Here is a 16,335-nt window from a genome sequence, read left to right on the forward strand (position 1 = left end):
TGTAGGCTAAATGTACAGTGGGGGCGATATTCTGACAGGTGTTCATTTCAAAGACGTGCTCTTCATATTTGTTTGAAATTGCGACGTAGTTTCGTCCAGACGGAAAGCTGGGCGATGTTGTTTAGTGCCTTTTGCAACGTGGACTTAAACCGACATGGTGTGAAGGTTGAGGTGGTGTTTGCTTACCCCTCAGCCTTAAAGGAGCCATGAAGAGAAAATGCAAGTTGGTTTTATTCGAAAGATTTCGTGTTTTATAGTGCCCCCAGCGCTTGTCCGGATACAAACGGTGCTTTATTCACTGAGAAATTAAACAATTTAGGTTAAAATTTTGATTTTCCCGCTCAATCGTGCGTTTTCGTCGCCCAAAGTGACATCACGGGAACCGACCGCTCTGCAGCCTAGAATACCTTCATTCACGCATCCGCCGTACAGGGTAGAGACACGTAACGCTGGCGCCGCCATGTTCGGTTGCTCGCTCGCCGCCGAAGCAAGTCATTGTGTCAAAACCGCGCTAAAATTATCGGCGCAACGCGGTTTACTGAAGAAGTTTGAATCATATTGTCTGTTTCGCGTTGGTAGGTCTCGTGGGAAACGAAAAGAATAACGCGTTGAGCCCGTTGGCCCAATTGCGGCGGCACGGGACCGTTCAAAGGTTGTCTCCACCCTGTACAGCGGTGTTGATTTGTTCCCGCGTTTCTTTACGTTCCGTAACCTAGATGGCACCACCATACCGTGGCAAGCGTTTGGTTTGTTTTTGCCCGCATTTAAACCTGGCTTGTTTTTGTTCTGGGAGAAAATATTCGTTCCCTGAAACAGTGCTCGCTCGACAAATGGGGTCACGTAAGACACCGTTGCTTGCGTCAATCGGCCAGTGTCGTCTGAGACAACCCCAAGCCCCGTAGTGCTGTGCAGCTAAACCAAAGCATGTTGTGCGCAGTACGAACAGCAGAACGCATCAGTACTTGTATGTTTACATGTGCTTTCGTAACTTCCACTGTTTGTCCCATCATTCTTATTGCTTTGTAAATAATGTGCCCTAAATTTAAGCGCAAATCGCTCGTTCGTCTAGTTTGTAAGCTCTACCTAATTTGCGTCTGCTTCTGCAAGCCTCCGCCAATCGCAGAGCTTAGCCCATGTGACATCACAGGTTCTGTTGCGGGAAATGAGCTGGTGGGTCGCATGACCATTCCCGTTTTTCCTAATTATGTAGCTTATTTGAGCGAAGTTTACGTTAAAAGTGGTGTCAGTATGATTCTAACGAGACAATCTTTTGAATGAACCAAACTTGTGTTTTCTCTTCATGGCTCCTTTAAGTGTTGGTTTTGCGCCTTTTTCAACGTAGACGTATTTTCAGTTGCAGGGAGTCTGATGTAAGCAAACAAACCCCTCCCTTCTGACTAGGCAGATTTCATGCATAATTTGCTCTAATTGTAGTGCTCCCTTGCTGAGAGTTTCTGAAAAAAAAGAGGCAAAGTAAAGATGTATTCAGTACTTGCGTTGATCTTGCGTAACAGTACACATATTAGTTACTTCTTTTTCTACTTTTGTTTGCCACTGTGAGGAGTACTGTAAACCTGAAATCGGCATGTTCTTCAGTGGCATCGTATCATTTAAACTTCTTCTCTCAACCTTCTCAAACTTCTCTCTTTCTTCTATCAACCAATCCCTCCTTGGCTTTCCATGCGCCTTTCAGCTGCAAGAGGTGGAGAAGCTGAGTGCAGCCCTGCAGGCGGAGGGTTCGTACAGGGTTGAGAAGCAAAAATTCAAGGGTTTTCAAGGACTTTCAAGGACCAGTAAACACATTTGCAAGGTCCCCATCTAATATTTTTTCTGGGATTATTTATAACTTTTCAAACACAATGCAAAAGTTTTTTATTGCACAATACCTAAGCACATTAGTTCACATTTAGATAGGTGCTAACGGGTTCGTAAAATGCTCCCCCAGATTTATTTTTTATTTCATGACTGGTATTTAGAGGTTTTTCTTTTTCCTTTGTGTTTGGTGACGCTGTTTGATTTCAAAACTTAGTTAATGTTGCCTGCATCTCCTGCTTTGTCAGCAAGAGTATCAGCTGAAATTAAATCCCCAAGTGTTGCTGCAAGGCAGGATGTACAATGCATACGTCCACCATTTGCACGTAAAAGCAAACGCCGATGGAGCGTATGAGGCACAGCAAACATGCAAGGAGCGAGCGGTCACAGCCTAGATGGAAGATGCAAGATAGAGAACAGAAGCTGGCTTTCACTGGATTGTATCGCGACATGGATTGGATTGACAAGTGCCTACTCCCAATGTTGCCGTGTAATAATGAAAATCCACCAAACTCACGCAATACATTGAAACTCGATTGTTAAAATGTTTCTTTACATTTGTTAGCACCTAAAATCCACGAGAAACACTTTAAATTCTTGTGAAAAGACAGGGCCATTGATTCTCTCCGGAAAAATCAAGGGTTTTCAAGGACCCTTTAAAAATTCCAGGACTTTCCAGGCCTTGAAATGGACACTTCTAAATTCAAGGGTTTTCAAGGTTTTCAAGGACCTGTGCGAACCCTGGCGAGGAGGAGAAGACCACGCAGCAGGCTGCCAGGATCGCAGAGCTCGAACAGGACCTCGGGTGGGTGGCGACCTCCTTGCTGGGTCCTCCTTGCACCGATAATGTTTCGTTTCAGACTTGCTCGCTCGTTCAAACTCTTAACTCGGTTGCTCACAAACGCTGAAAGGGACCCTGCAACACTCTCTGAGCAGTGCAAGTAAACCTGCGTGACGTTTAGCTTACACTTCCAGGAGTACCTGAGCCAGATATAACTCGTGCACGTGAAGCGGTGAGCGCGCAAATCACTGTGAAAGACGCCGAAAAACCAATCGCGCTCTCTTCAATTCTCTCCTCATTATGCACCCCTGGCGTGGCCTTAACGACGTCATTGAGGCCATGGCTGTCTGATTGGCTGTCATTGGTCAACTTCGCGGCTTATTTCTCATGTTTCCTGAGACGATCTGCCGTCGTCGGCGCTGTGTATTAAACCTCTTCTATGCCGGAACCTGTACGCACAGTTTTGCCATTTATTTTGTGTTTTGAGTGCGTGCGGAGTTTGGGTGATGAGCTGAATACTTCCCTTTCAACCAGACCACTTGACAACAAACGTTTATTGCTTCAAAAACTCATTACCAGCCCAAGTGCACGCTCGTGAGCAGGCAGTCATGCCGGCTTTTTTGTGGCACCAGACCGGAAATGGCCCCTTCACGTTGCAAGGAAGAGAACTCTCCAGCCTGTGATATATAGAATGCCGCGAGCCGCCCCCCTCTCTGAGAGAGAGCGCGCAGTTTTCGTTGTGTTGTCCGTGGTCGAGTTGAGAGGAAACAAGTGCATTAAAGATACCCAGGTGGTCAGAATTAATCCAGGGCCCTCCACTACAATGCACCTCATCGCCCGCGTAGCGTTGGCGCAGTAAGCCTCCTATTCTATTAATTTCTCTTTAGATGGTACTATTCACTGCCAAGTTTAGCGGGCGATTTCTTAGATTGGCAACGCTGGAAACGTCCATGGCAGGGCCCGCTGTCCCTGCAAATGCGCATCGCGCCCACAGCCCACAGAAAACAAACACTGGCATAAGTCGTCTGGCCCGCCTGAACCCAATTCTTGGCTGTGGCATCAACTCGTATATTACCCGCCCTCACATTATGTGGTGGTGCTCTCTGCCCTCGAGAACTTCGCATCAGGAGAGAACGAAACGGTAAATGTGAAAGAAAGCGACACGTTGCGTTCGCCTGCAACCACGAATGTCAACACAAGTGTGCTCTAATGCATGGCTGAGCACAAAAACCAAGCAGTGCTTCTGAAGGAATGTTCTACGTGTACACACCGATTTATATACAATGGCAGTGTGGCAGCTAGTGCATTTTGGCAGCTAGTTGCCAAAAAAGTGCACTTTTGTGTGCCTCCGCCGGCCTCGTGTGGTTTCTTCTCTTTGCCTTGATGCAGCAAGAAGTCGCCCCTTGCGTTACATTTGTGGTGGTGGTGTTACATTCGAGTAAATGCGGTAGTCCTGTTTTGTTCCCTCCCCTCCCTCCAGCCTGTGGAAGAGCAGCGAACAAGCAGCATCCACGGAGCTCAGCGCTGCCAAGCTGCAAGTGCCCACTCTCCAACACTCTGCGACTACACGTACTGGACCACTCTCCGGCGGAGGCCACTGTCGCCCTGGCAGGTCTGCGCTCTGAGCGCGCTGCCCTCCTGGTGAGCGATGCACTGATCACTACTTTGAAAAGGGTCGTTTTCACGTGCTATATTTGCAACGGAAATTGCGTGCCCTTCCACCCTGTGAAGGATGACCAGCAAGGCTGGGCGCAGTCCAGGGAGTGCACGACACCAATTGCCTTTGTAATTTCCAATCCAGGACACTTCCGAGCTAATTAGCTGAATGAAATTTGAAAGGACGAGTTTTATTCAAGTGGACAAGCATGAGGCTGTCTTCCCTCTTCCCTAGAAGCCCACGTATGAACAGCATACAGAATTCCAGAATTATAACTTCACTGTGAAGTACATAGTTATGTGAAGTAGACTAAACCTGGCTACATGTTGCAGCTGTGTTAGCGGTCCATTTCAGCGATTTTTTTTAAAGATATTTGAATTTGAATTCTTTATTTCCAACGGTGTGAAATACATACAAGTTAGTATACAGACAAGGGTTCCAAAGTCAACAGACTGCAACGGGACCCTTGAATTATTCATACAAAATAAAGAACACACAGAAAGCAGCAAAAAAAAAAACAGTAACTAAAAACAATGAACACAGCTTAGGCAGCGCTAAAGTAGAATAAAAAAATGTGAAGCAAACGGTAAAACAAAAAATGCGAGAAAAATTACGTGTTGCACATTTAATTAGTATTGTCCTAGCAAACAAGGTAAAAAGGTTGACAGCAAAAAATACATTAAGTATACACTTGCATTACACATACAATCTAGCTGGACTCGGAAAACTTGGGCAATGAAATGAACAGTAACATGCAATACAGATAATGAAAACAATACATTCATCGTTTCCACAAAAACGTTTTTAGCAAGTGTTTGAAGGAAAAGAATGATGATGAAGATTTTAGTTCTGCTGAAAGTCTATTCTGCTGAAAAAGCGGATGTCATCTGACCATAGTTGGTACGGACTATGGGTAGTAAGTAATTTTCGTTGGCTGCAAATCTGATGGATTTGTTATTTTGTAATGGTTGCCTGTCAATAAATTGGTACGATACATTAACACGCAGTTGAAATAAAAACGTGGCTATGTTATAATAGAACCACTTTTTAACAGATAAAACATGCTTCTGTTGAAGCAAAACACAGGCGTTAGCACGGAATGAGCTGTTAGTAATGATACGAAGAGCGTGATTTTGAATATGTTGTAACGGTGCCAGATGACAATCGCAAGTGTTACCTATATTATGTTGAGAACTACGGAGCATTCGCGGGATACTGAAAGCTGAAATTTTTTCGTATTGATGCAACACGCTGGTTGGACATCCACTTCCATTGCGAGAGTAGCTATGTACAGCTTTGCCGTAAAATGCCTGTAGGCCTTTGCTTCATTGCGAGAGATGTGGCAATAAGCATGTGACTTGTGGCAGAAGTCAACTAATATGCGAGGACTATGCAGAAAGATGAGTCTGAAGGAATGCCTGTTCTTAGGAGAGCTGTGACCTCACACTGGCACTTTTTCCTGTTTGTAGTAGTCCAACAGTTGGAAGACCCAAAATTAGTCTTCAATAACTTGCTGCGCACTGCCATCAACAGTTCAAAGCAAGGCAGTGAAAAGCATTCACTGGTGATCGGTAGAGGATTTTTGCAAAACAATGGTAGCCCAATTTGCAGTTGGCGACGACAGTTTGCGTGTGGTTGTCTGCAACTCTGCTTTGAGGTGAATCCTTGGTGCGCATCCGGGATTGTTGATTGTGCTCATTCGTTTTCTGCTGTTTCGTTGCTGTGAGACAACTTTTGCCTTCTTCTCTGTAGGTCTGGCGGTTTAACAAGTAGTCCAGGAGTTTATTTTTGGATTAGTCTTGTTTACATTCCTTCTGAAGAGCAGATTTCTACTTTGAAAGGTACAAGTTCATGTAGTGCACACTAAACCTTGCTTATTCTATGTAATCATTTGTGGAGGAGCTGTTGACCCCGCATTGTAGAGAGATCGGGGTCTGATTCGTTTATTTGGTGAACGGACAACGTCATTGTTGTCTTCATCACAACTGGAGGTTGACCAAGAATCTGTTGCCTGTCATAATTGCTGCCATCATCTTCATCGATGCATATATAGCCAGCAGCCTGAACATTCATCACTGCCAGTTTTGACAGAGGAAAAAAGTTTGACACTCACTCTGCCTGCCATGTGTTTTACCCAGTTGGAATGTTTCTGCGGGTGTTGTGATGAAAACTCCTGCGCGACTGATAGCGCGCATGTGTGGTGGCCTCGTGCAGTCGGTGCAGGAGTCCCTGGAGTCCCAGCGCTCCACGCTGACGGCCGAGAAGGAGCGGCTGGAGTCGGCCCTGGCTGCCTGCCAGGCCCGGCTTGGGGAACAGCAGCGGGAGCTCGATGCTGGGGAGACGGAGCGCCGCCAGCTACAAAGCACCCTCCAGGAGCTCAAGGTGAGGCACTGATTTTAACTCTTTCGTTACGGCGAAGAAACGGCCGATTTTAGGTGCTTCCACAAAAACGTTTTTTTTCTCTTGAGCTACTGGACACACGTAGCCTTGCTATGCATGAAATTGTAGCTTATAGATTGCTCTTCCAAACACAAAGCAGCAGTTTTGTTAAAGGTACAATTACTTACTGTTTATTCGTCAAGTAATCAGAAGAAATCCCCCAAGAAAACTATACAAAAAACACAAATCGGCACTTTTACCAAGACTAAAATTATTTCAGGTATTTTAAGATATACAAATTGTTCCTACCTTCCTTGGCTATGATTCAATATATAAATAAACAGTGTACACCAAGTTTTGGATTTTTGAGGGCCCGTCAACGTAGCGCAACTGACGGCTATGCCACGCCGCGAGGGCACTCAAGGGTGAGTGAGTCTCTGTAAAATGTGCATCCAAGTACCGTACTTACCCGATTCTAACGCGCACTTTTTTTCCGGAAAAATAGGTCGAGAAATTGCATGCGCGTTAGAATCAGATACGAAACCGAAACCGAAACAGCGGAAATTTCCTCCCACCCATCGCCATCACCGTGTCAAGATGGCGCCAAAGCTTTTAGCAACGATTTTTCGGACGCAGGAAGCATAGGCGCCTAGGCTTTTCTATCGGCGTTCGCACAAATCGTCAAATCGTTCCACTTGCGCGCTTGATAACAGCAATGGCAGCAGCGGCTCTCACGCGTTCAAAACTAGCGGTCGGCTGAAGCGTGCGCCTCTGGAGAAGCTCGCGGGATGGGCGTGTGAGGCGTGGGCCACGATCCCATCGACCATGGTTGAACGTTACTTCAGAAGTGTGGCATCGCGAACATGCTTGACGGCACCAAGGACGAGATGTTGTGGTCAGCGGAAAGCGACGAGGAGTGAGATGAGTGAGAATACTTTGGGAAATAAATCATCCGTTTTTCTCGCATTCTTTTTTCTTGCTCACACAGTTCCGTGCGCGTTACAATCGGAGGTGCAAATTTTTTCGGTTTTTTGTCAGAAAAATGGGGTGCGCGTTAGAATCGGGTAATTACGGTATACTCTTTTGTGTTCTCGCACAAAATCCTTATCAGTTCGGTGGTAAAAAACAAGAAAAAAAATCGAGCGCTCTCGACAAGCGTCGCACCTGAACGCTGCACCGCTAATCTGACACGAGCGCCAGGTTATCTTGAAGGTGATAGCGCGATATGGCGCGGTGCATTTGGCAAAATATCCTGGCCGTACGTTGTCGAGACCCTAAACATTAAATCAAAACCGCAGTCGTCAGATAAGAAGCGCGTTTTGTTTATAAATACAGCGCGGAGTTACAACGAAATTACCTGCCAGTGCTTGTTGAAGTGCAAGGCACCTGAACCGGAGCTTCGTCGTCCTAACTAAAATATGAAGATCCCACATCATTGCTTGACCCCTCGCTGCTGCTGGAATCAGAAAAATCGACAGCAGGAGCTGCCGAAGTGCTGGTAAAGCAGTCCGACTGTGCTGAGCGCGGCGCGAACCCGACGCCATTTTTCCTCCTATGCCCTTCCCCTTCGGTTCAAATTTCTCTTGCTACGCCGCCACCACACGAGACACATAAACAAACGAAACCGAAATTGAAAGAGAAGTTGCATTTGAAGCCTCATAATCAATAACCAAAACTAGTGTACGTGACGTGAAAATAGGTACCGTATTTTCTTGCGTATAACCCGTGCCTGCATACAGTCCGCACCCCCACTTTCAGTCCGCCAAAAAAAAAACTCTTTGCCTGCACATTTCATACAAGCAATGCTGCACCAAAGCTACTGCTCAAGCAAGACATCATACTATGTAGACAGAAAAAGCGTATATTTAGCAAGTAGAATACACGGACCGCATGCAAAAGTCACAATTGACTAATAAAATTCAGTTGTATTTTTATTTGTTTTTTCGTCCTTGTCCTTGTACGTTTTGTGCAATCGCTGCCTTTAACGGCTTAGTGTTACTGCAAAGGAGCTTCACGGCACAATGCGCATTGCCGTGAAGCTGCACTAAAGGATAAAACCCCGCGTATTATGCGCACCCCTGCTGTGCCAGTGACATTTTCGCATTTTTGGTGCGGGTTATACCCGCGAAAATACGGTACTTAAATACCTAAAACAATGGTATAGTGCAGTGTTTTCTGTTTCTCTATGTGGTTTAAGAATTGCACATTGAAAACAACAGAGTTGTTTGTATACATTCGGTAGTGCCTTGTTTAGAAACTACATGCCGCCACCTTTCAGTTTAGTGCAAAGTTGAAATGATTTCCCGCAATTTGCTGAAAAAATCCTTGTGTTTACCCTACTATATAAAACGCTGGCTTACAATAAGCTTGGACGTAGTCTGCTAAAATCAGTTGTCTGTCCCTTTAAGGGGCACGTAACTCATAACAATTTCTTTTCATTTTAACTGAACTCTAAGACTTGTCAGTCTTGCTGCTTTTTCCCCACGGATTTCAAATATGAGATTGTTTTCTGAGTAAGTCAATTAGTTACCAAGATGATGAGAGATAATTTGTTATTTTTGGAGGCACAATAGAAGAAACAATCTTGGCCATAGCATACATAAAACTAATCTCTATATTTTCTAATACTATGAACCCTGGTGAGTGCAATTAGATAATCTGCTTTTTGATGCACCACTTGGAAAACTAACTAGTTTGTAAGCTCTACCTAATTTGCGTCTGCTTCTGCAAGCCTCCGCCAATCGCAGAGCTTAGCCCATGTGACATCACAGGTTCTGTTGCGGGAAATGAGCTGGTGGGTCGCATGACCATTCCCGTTTTTCCTAATTATGTAGCTTATTTGAGCGAAGTTTACGTTAAAAGTGGTGTCAGTATGATTCTAACACTTTCGGCCCTGGTGTCCTATATTTAGGACATTAACCAAAATTCTTCTAGCAATTTGACAACAAAACGAAAACAGATAGTTTTCTGGGAAATAGTTCTTTAAGGATGCCTCTTCCGATTGATATAACTATTGTTTGTTTTTTGCTATAGCCGAACACATGAAAGAGGAAGATATTGCAGTGAAGACCAATTTGACGTCAGGGTGACTCCAAGGACTGAAGTCATAGTAAGATTACATGGCTGTCAATCGAGAAATATTTGCACTACCAGCTTCAATTTTTGTTTGTGGGTTAAGTTCTTTCCAAAAATTAGGAAAACAAGCAAAAATATTTTTTCTACTCGACTTTAAAAATTTTGATTGCATAATGACCTAATTAATTGTCATGCCTGTAGATCGCTAATTACATGCATCACAAGCTCAATTTTTTGTTTGTAAACTAATAGGGCACACATATTAAAGAAACACATATTAAAGAAAACACATAGAAAAAATCTTTTCAGTAGAAAGAAAAAAATCAGGGCTGAAAGGGCTAACGAGACAATCTTTTGAATGAACCAAACTTGTGTTTTCTCTTCATGGCTCCTTTAAGTGTTGGTTTTGCGCCTTTTTCAACGTAGACGTATTTTCAGTTGCAGGGAGTCTGATGTAAGCAAACAAACCCCTCCCTTCTGACTAGGCAGATTTCATGCATAATTTGCTCTAATTGTAGTGCTCCCTTGCTGAGAGTTTCTGAAAAAAAAGAGGCAAAGTAAAGATGTATTCAGTACTTGCGTTGATCTTGCGTAACTGTACACATATTAGTTACTTCTTTTTCTACTTTTGTTTGCCACTGTGAGGAGTACTGTAAGCCTGAAATCGGCATGTTCTTCAGTGGCATCGTATCATTTAAACTTCTTCTCTCAACCTTCTCAAACTTCTCTCTTTCTTCTATCAACCAATCCCTCCTTGGCTTTCCATGCGCCTTTCAGCTGCAAGAGGTGGAGAAGCTGAGTGCAGCCCTGCAGGCGGAGGGTTCGTACAGGGTTGAGAAGCAAAAATTCAAGGGTTTTCAAGGACTTTCAAGGACCAGTAAACACATTTGCAAGGTCCCCATCTAATATTTTTTCTGGGATTATTTATAACTTTTCAAACACAATGCAAAAGTTTTTTATTGCACAATACCTAAGCACATTAGTGCACATTTAGATAGGTGCTAAGGGGTTCGTAAAATGCTCCCCCAGATTTATTTTTTATTTCATGACTGGTATTTAGAGGTTTTTCTTTTTCCTTTGTGTTTGGTGACGCTGTTTGATTTCAAAACTTAGTTAATGTTGCCTGCATCTCCTGCTTTGTCAGCAAGAGTATCAGCTGAAATTAAATCCCCAAGTGTTGCTGCAAGGCAGGATGAACAATGCATACGTCCACCATTTGCACGTAAAAGCAAACGCCGATGGAGCGTATGAGGCACAGCAAACATGCAAGGAGCGAGCGGTCACAGCCTAGATGGAAGATGCAAGATAGAGAACAGAAGCTGGCTTTCACTGGATTGTATCGCGACATGGATTGGATTGACAAGTGCCTACTCCCAATGTTGCCGTGTAATAATGAAAATCCACCAAACTCACGCAATACATTGAAACTCGATTGTTAAAATGTTTCTTTACATTTGTTAGCACCTAAAATCCACGAGAAACACTTTAAATTCTTGTGAAAAGACAGGGCCATTGATTCTCTCCGGAAAAATCAAGGGTTTTCAAGGACCCTTTAAAAATTCCAGGACTTTCCAGGCCTTGAAATGGACACTTCTAAATTCAAGGGGTTTCAAGGTTTTCAAGGACCTGTGCGAACCCTGGCGAGGAGGAGAAGACCACGCAGCAGGCTGCCAGGATCGCAGAGCTCGAACAGGACCTCGGGTGGGTGGCGACCTCCTTGCTGGGTCCTCCTTGCACCGATAATGTTTCGTTTCAGACTTGCTCGCTCGTTCAAACTCTTAACTCGGTTGCTCACAAACGCTGAAAGGGACCCTGCAACACTCTCTGAGCAGTGCAAGTAAACCTGCGTGACGTTTAGCTTACACTTCCAGGAGTACCTGAGCCAGATATAACTCGTGCACGTGAAGCGGTGAGCGCGCAAATCACTGTGAAAGACGCCGAAAAACCAATCGCGCTCTCTTCAATTCTCTCCTCATTATGCACCCCTGGCGTGGCCTTAACGACGTCATTGAGGCCATGGCTGTCTGATTGGCTGTCATTGGTCAACTTCGCGGCTTATTTCTCATGTTTCCTGAGACGATCTGCCGTCGTCGGCGCTGTGTATTAAACCTCTTCTATGCCGGAACCTGTACGCACAGTTTTGCCATTTATTTTGTGTTTTGAGTGCGTGCGGAGTTTGGGTGATGAGCTGAATACTTCCCTTTCAACCAGACCACTTGACAACAAACGTTTATTGCTTCAAAAACTCATTACCAGCCCTTGTGCACGCTCGTGAGCAGGCAGTCATGCCGGCTTTTTTGTGGCACCAGACCGGAAATGGCCCCTTCACGTTGCAAGGAAGAGAACTCTCCAGCCTGTGATATATAGAATGCCGCGAGCCGCCCCCCTCTCTGAGAGAGAGCGCGCAGTTTTCGTTGTGTTGTCCGTGGTCGAGTTGAGAGGAAACAAGTGCATTAAAGATACCCAGGTGGTCAGAATTAATCCAGGGCCCTCCACTACAATGCACCTCATCGCCCGCGTAGCGTTGGCGCAGTAAGCCTCCTATTCTATTAATTTCTCTTTAGATGGTACTATTCACTGCCAAGTTTAGCGGGCGATTTCTTAGATTGGCAACGCTGGAAACGTCCATGGCAGGGCCCGCTGTCCCTGCAAATGCGCATCGCGCCCACAGCCCACAGAAAACAAACACTGGCATAAGTCGTCTGGCCCGCCTGAACCCAATTCTTGGCTGTGGCATCAACTCGTATATTACCCGCCCTCACATTATGTGGTGGTGCTCTCTGCCCTCGAGAACTTCGCATCAGGAGAGAACGAAACGGTAAATGTGAAAGAAAGCGACACGTTGCGTTCGCCTGCAACCACGAATGTCAACACAAGTGTGCTCTAATGCATGGCTGAGCACAAAAACCAAGCAGTGCTTCTGAAGGAATGTTCTACGTGTACACACCGATTTATATACAATGGCAGTGTGGCAGCTAGTGCATTTTGGCAGCTAGTTGCCAAAAAAGTGCACTTTTGTGTGCCTCCGCCGGCCTCGTGTGGTTTCTTCTCTTTGCCTTGATGCAGCAAGAAGTCGCCCCTTGCGTTACATTTGTGGTGGTGGTGTTACATTCGAGTAAATGCGGTAGTCCTGTTTTGTTCCCTCCCCTCCCTCCAGCCTGTGGAAGAGCAGCGAACAAGCAGCATCCACGGAGCTCAGCGCTGCCAAGCTGCAAGTGCCCACTCTCCAACACTCTGCGACTACACGTACTGGACCACTCTCCGGCGGAGGCCACTGTCCCCCTGGCAGGTCTGCGCTCTGAGCGCGCTGCCCTCCTGGTGAGCGATGCACTGATCACTACTTTGAAAAGGGTCGTTTTCACGTGCTATATTTGCAACGGAAATTGCGTGCCCTTCCACCCTGTGAAGGATGACCAGCAAGGCTGGGCGCAGTCCAGGGAGTGCACGACACCAATTGCCTTTGTATTTTCCAATCGAGGACACTTCCGAGCTAATTAGCTGAATGAAATTTGAAAGGACGAGTTTTATTCAAGTGGATAAGCATGAGGCTGTCTTCCCTCTTCCCTAGAAGCCCACGTATGAACAGCATACAGAATTCCAGAATTATAACTTCACTGTGAAGTACATAGTTATGTGAAGTAGACTAAACCTGGCTACATGTTGCAGCTGTGTTAGCGGTCCATTTCAGCGATTTTTTTTAAAGATATTTGAATTTGAATTCTTTATTTCCAACGGTGTGAAATACATACAAGTTAGTATACAGACAAGGGTTCCAAAGTCAACAGACTGCAACGGGACCCTTGAATTATTCATACAAAATAAAGAACACACAGAAAGCAGCAAAAAAAAAACAGTAACTAAAAACAATGAACACAGCTTAGGCAGCGCTAAAGTAGAATAAAAAAATGTGAAGCAAACGGTAAAACAAAAAATGCGAGAAAAAATACGTGTTGCACATTTAATTAGTATTGTCCTAGCAAACAAGGTAAAAAGGTTGACAGCAAAAAATACATTAAGTATACACTTGCATTACACATACAATCTAGCTGGACTCGGAAAACTTGGGCAATGAAATGAACAGTAACATGCAATACAGATAATGAAAACAATACATTCATCGTTTCCACAAAAACGTTTTTAGCAAGTGTTTGAAGGAAAAGAATGATGATGAAGATTTTAGTTCTGCTGAAAGTCTATTCTGCTGAAAAAGCGGATGTCATCTGACCATAGTTGGTACGGACTATGGGTAGTAAGTAATTTTCGTTGGCTGCAAATCTGATGGATTTGTTATTTTGTAATGGTTGCCTGTCAATAAATTGGTACGATACATTAACACGCAGTTGAAATAAAAACGTGGCTATGTTATAATAGAACAACTTTTTAACCGATAAAACATGCTTCTGTTGAAGCAAAACACAGGCGTTAGCACGGAATGAGCTGTTAGTAATGATACGAAGAGCGTGATTTTGAATATGTTGTAACGGTGCCAGATGACAATCGCAAGTGTTACCTATATTATGTTGAGAACTACGGAGCATTCGCGGGATACTGAAAGCTGAAATTTTTTCGTATTGATGCAACACGCTGGTTGGACATCCACTTCCATTGCGAGAGTAGCTATGTACAGCTTTGCCGTAAAATGCCTGTAGGCCTTTGCTTCATTGCGAGAGATGTGGCAATAAGCATGTGACTTGTGGCAGAAGTCAACTAATATGCGAGGACTATGCAGAAAGATGAGTCTGAAGGAATGCCTGTTCTTAGGAGAGCTGTGAGCTCACACTGGCACTTTTTCCTGTTTGTAGTAGTCCAACAGTTGGAAGACCCAAAATTAGTCTTCAATAACTTGCTGCGCACTGCCATCAACAGTTCAAAGCAAGGCAGTGAAAAGCATTCACTGGTGATCGGTAGAGGATTTTTGCAAAACAATGGTAGCCCAATTTGCAGTTGGCGACGACAGTTTGCGTGTGGTTGTCTGCAACTCTGCTTTGAGGTGAATCCTTGGTGCGCATCCGGGATTGTTGATTGTGCTCATTCGTTTTCTGCTGTTTCGTTGCTGTGAGACAACTTTTGCCTTCTTCTCTGTAGGTCTGGCGGTTTAACAAGTAGTCCAGGAGTTTATTTTTGGATTAGTCTTGTTTACATTCCTTCTGAAGAGCAGATTTCTACTTTGAAAGGTACAAGTTCATGTAGTGCACACTAAACCTTGCTTATTCTATGTAATCATTTGTGGAGGAGCTGTTGACCCCGCATTGTAGAGAGATCGGGGTCTGATTCGTTTATTTGGTGAACGGACAACGTCATTGTTGTCTTCATCACAACTGGAGGTTGACCAAGAATCTGTTGCCTGTCATAATTGCTGCCATCATCTTCATCGATGCATATATAGCCAGCAGCCTGAACATTCATCACTGCCAGTTTTGACAGAGGAAAAAAGTTTGACACTCACTCTGCCTGCCATGTGTTTTACCCAGTTGGAATGTTTCTGCGGGTGTTGTGATGAAAACTCCTGCGCGACTGATAGCGCGCATGTGTGGTGGCCTCGTGCAGTCGGTGCAGGAGTCCCTGGAGTCCCAGCGCTCCACGCTGACGGCCGAGAAGGAGCGGCTGGAGTCGGCCCTGGCTGCCTGCCAGGCCCGGCTTGGGGAACAGCAGCGGGAGCTCGATGCTGGGGAGACGGAGCGCCGCCAGCTACAAAGCACCCTCCAGGAGCTCAAGGTGAGGCACTGATTTTAACTCTTTCGTTACGGCGAAGAAACGGCCGATTTTAGGTGCTTCCACAAAAACGTTTTTTTTCTCTTGAGCTACTGGACACACGTAGCCTTGCTATGCATGAAATTGTAGCTTATAGATTGCTCTTCCAAACACAAAGCAGCAGTTTTGTTAAAGGTACAATTACTTACTGTTTATTCGTCAAGTAATCAGAAGAAATCCCCCAAGAAAACTATACAAAAAACACAAATCGGCACTTTTACCAAGACTAAAATTATTTCAGGTATTTTAAGATATACAAATTGTTCCTACCTTCCTTGGCTATGATTCAATATATAAATAAACAGTGTACACCAAGTTTTGGATTTTTGAGGGCCCGTCAACGTAGCGCAACTGACGGCTATGCCACGCCGCGAGGGCACTCAAGGGTGAGTGAGTCTCTGTAAAATGTGCATCCAAGTACCGTACTTACCCGATTCTAACGCGCACTTTTTTTCCGGAAAAATAGGTCGAGAAATTGCATGCGCGTTAGAATCAGATACGAAACCGAAACCGAAACAGCGGAAATTTCCTCCCACCCATCGCCATCACCGTGTCAAGATGGCGCCAAAGCTTTTAGCAACGATTTTTCGGACGCAGGAAGCATAGGCGCCTAGGCTTTTCTATCGGCGTTCGCACAAATCGTCAAATCGTTCCACTTGCGCGCTTGATAACAGCAATGGCAGCAGCGGCTCTCACGCGTTCAAAACTAGCGGTCGGCTGAAGCGTGCGCCTCTGGAGAAGCTCGCGGGATGGGCGTGTGAGGCGTGGGCCACGATCCCATCGACCATGGTTGAACGTTACTTCAGAAGTGTGGCATCGCGAACATGCTTGACGGCACCAAGGACGAGATGTTGTGGTCAGCGGAAAGCGACGAGGAGTG

The 16,335-nt window shown here is 45.0% G+C and overlaps 1 protein-coding gene across 1 annotated transcript; it reads left to right on the plus strand.

Annotated features, from left to right (window-relative positions):
* Positions 1-2,141: 2,141 nt before the first annotated feature.
* LOC144167429 (uncharacterized) lies at positions 2,142-8,659 on the plus strand. Its single transcript, XM_077696693.1, has 3 exons — positions 2,142-2,617; positions 4,074-4,234; positions 6,465-8,659. Exons 1-3 carry the CDS (start codon positions 2,500-2,502, stop codon positions 6,642-6,644), a joined length of 459 nt encoding a protein of 152 aa, XP_077552819.1. The 5' UTR covers positions 2,142-2,499; the 3' UTR covers positions 6,645-8,659.
* The last annotated feature ends 7,676 nt before the right edge of the window (positions 8,660-16,335 follow it).

Source organism: Haemaphysalis longicornis, unplaced genomic scaffold (genome assembly GCF_048455015.1).
Source record: "Haemaphysalis longicornis isolate Haplotype H1 unplaced genomic scaffold, Haemaphysalis longicornis Haplotype H1 scaffold_2, whole genome shotgun sequence".
Taxonomy (NCBI): Eukaryota; Metazoa; Arthropoda; class Arachnida; order Ixodida; family Ixodidae; genus Haemaphysalis; species Haemaphysalis longicornis.

Coding starts and splice junctions, on each gene's coding strand:
- LOC144167429 (XM_077696693.1), top strand. CDS start 2,500: ATGGACACTTCTAAATTCAAGGGTTTTCAAGGTTTTCAAGGACCTGTG. Junction 2,618..4,073: donor GAGCTCGAACAGGACCTCGG/GTGGGTGGCGAC, acceptor CCCTCCCTCCAG/CCTGTGGAAGAGCAGCGAAC. Junction 4,235..6,464: donor CTGAGCGCGCTGCCCTCCTG/GTGAGCGATGCA, acceptor GGCCTCGTGCAG/TCGGTGCAGGAGTCCCTGGA.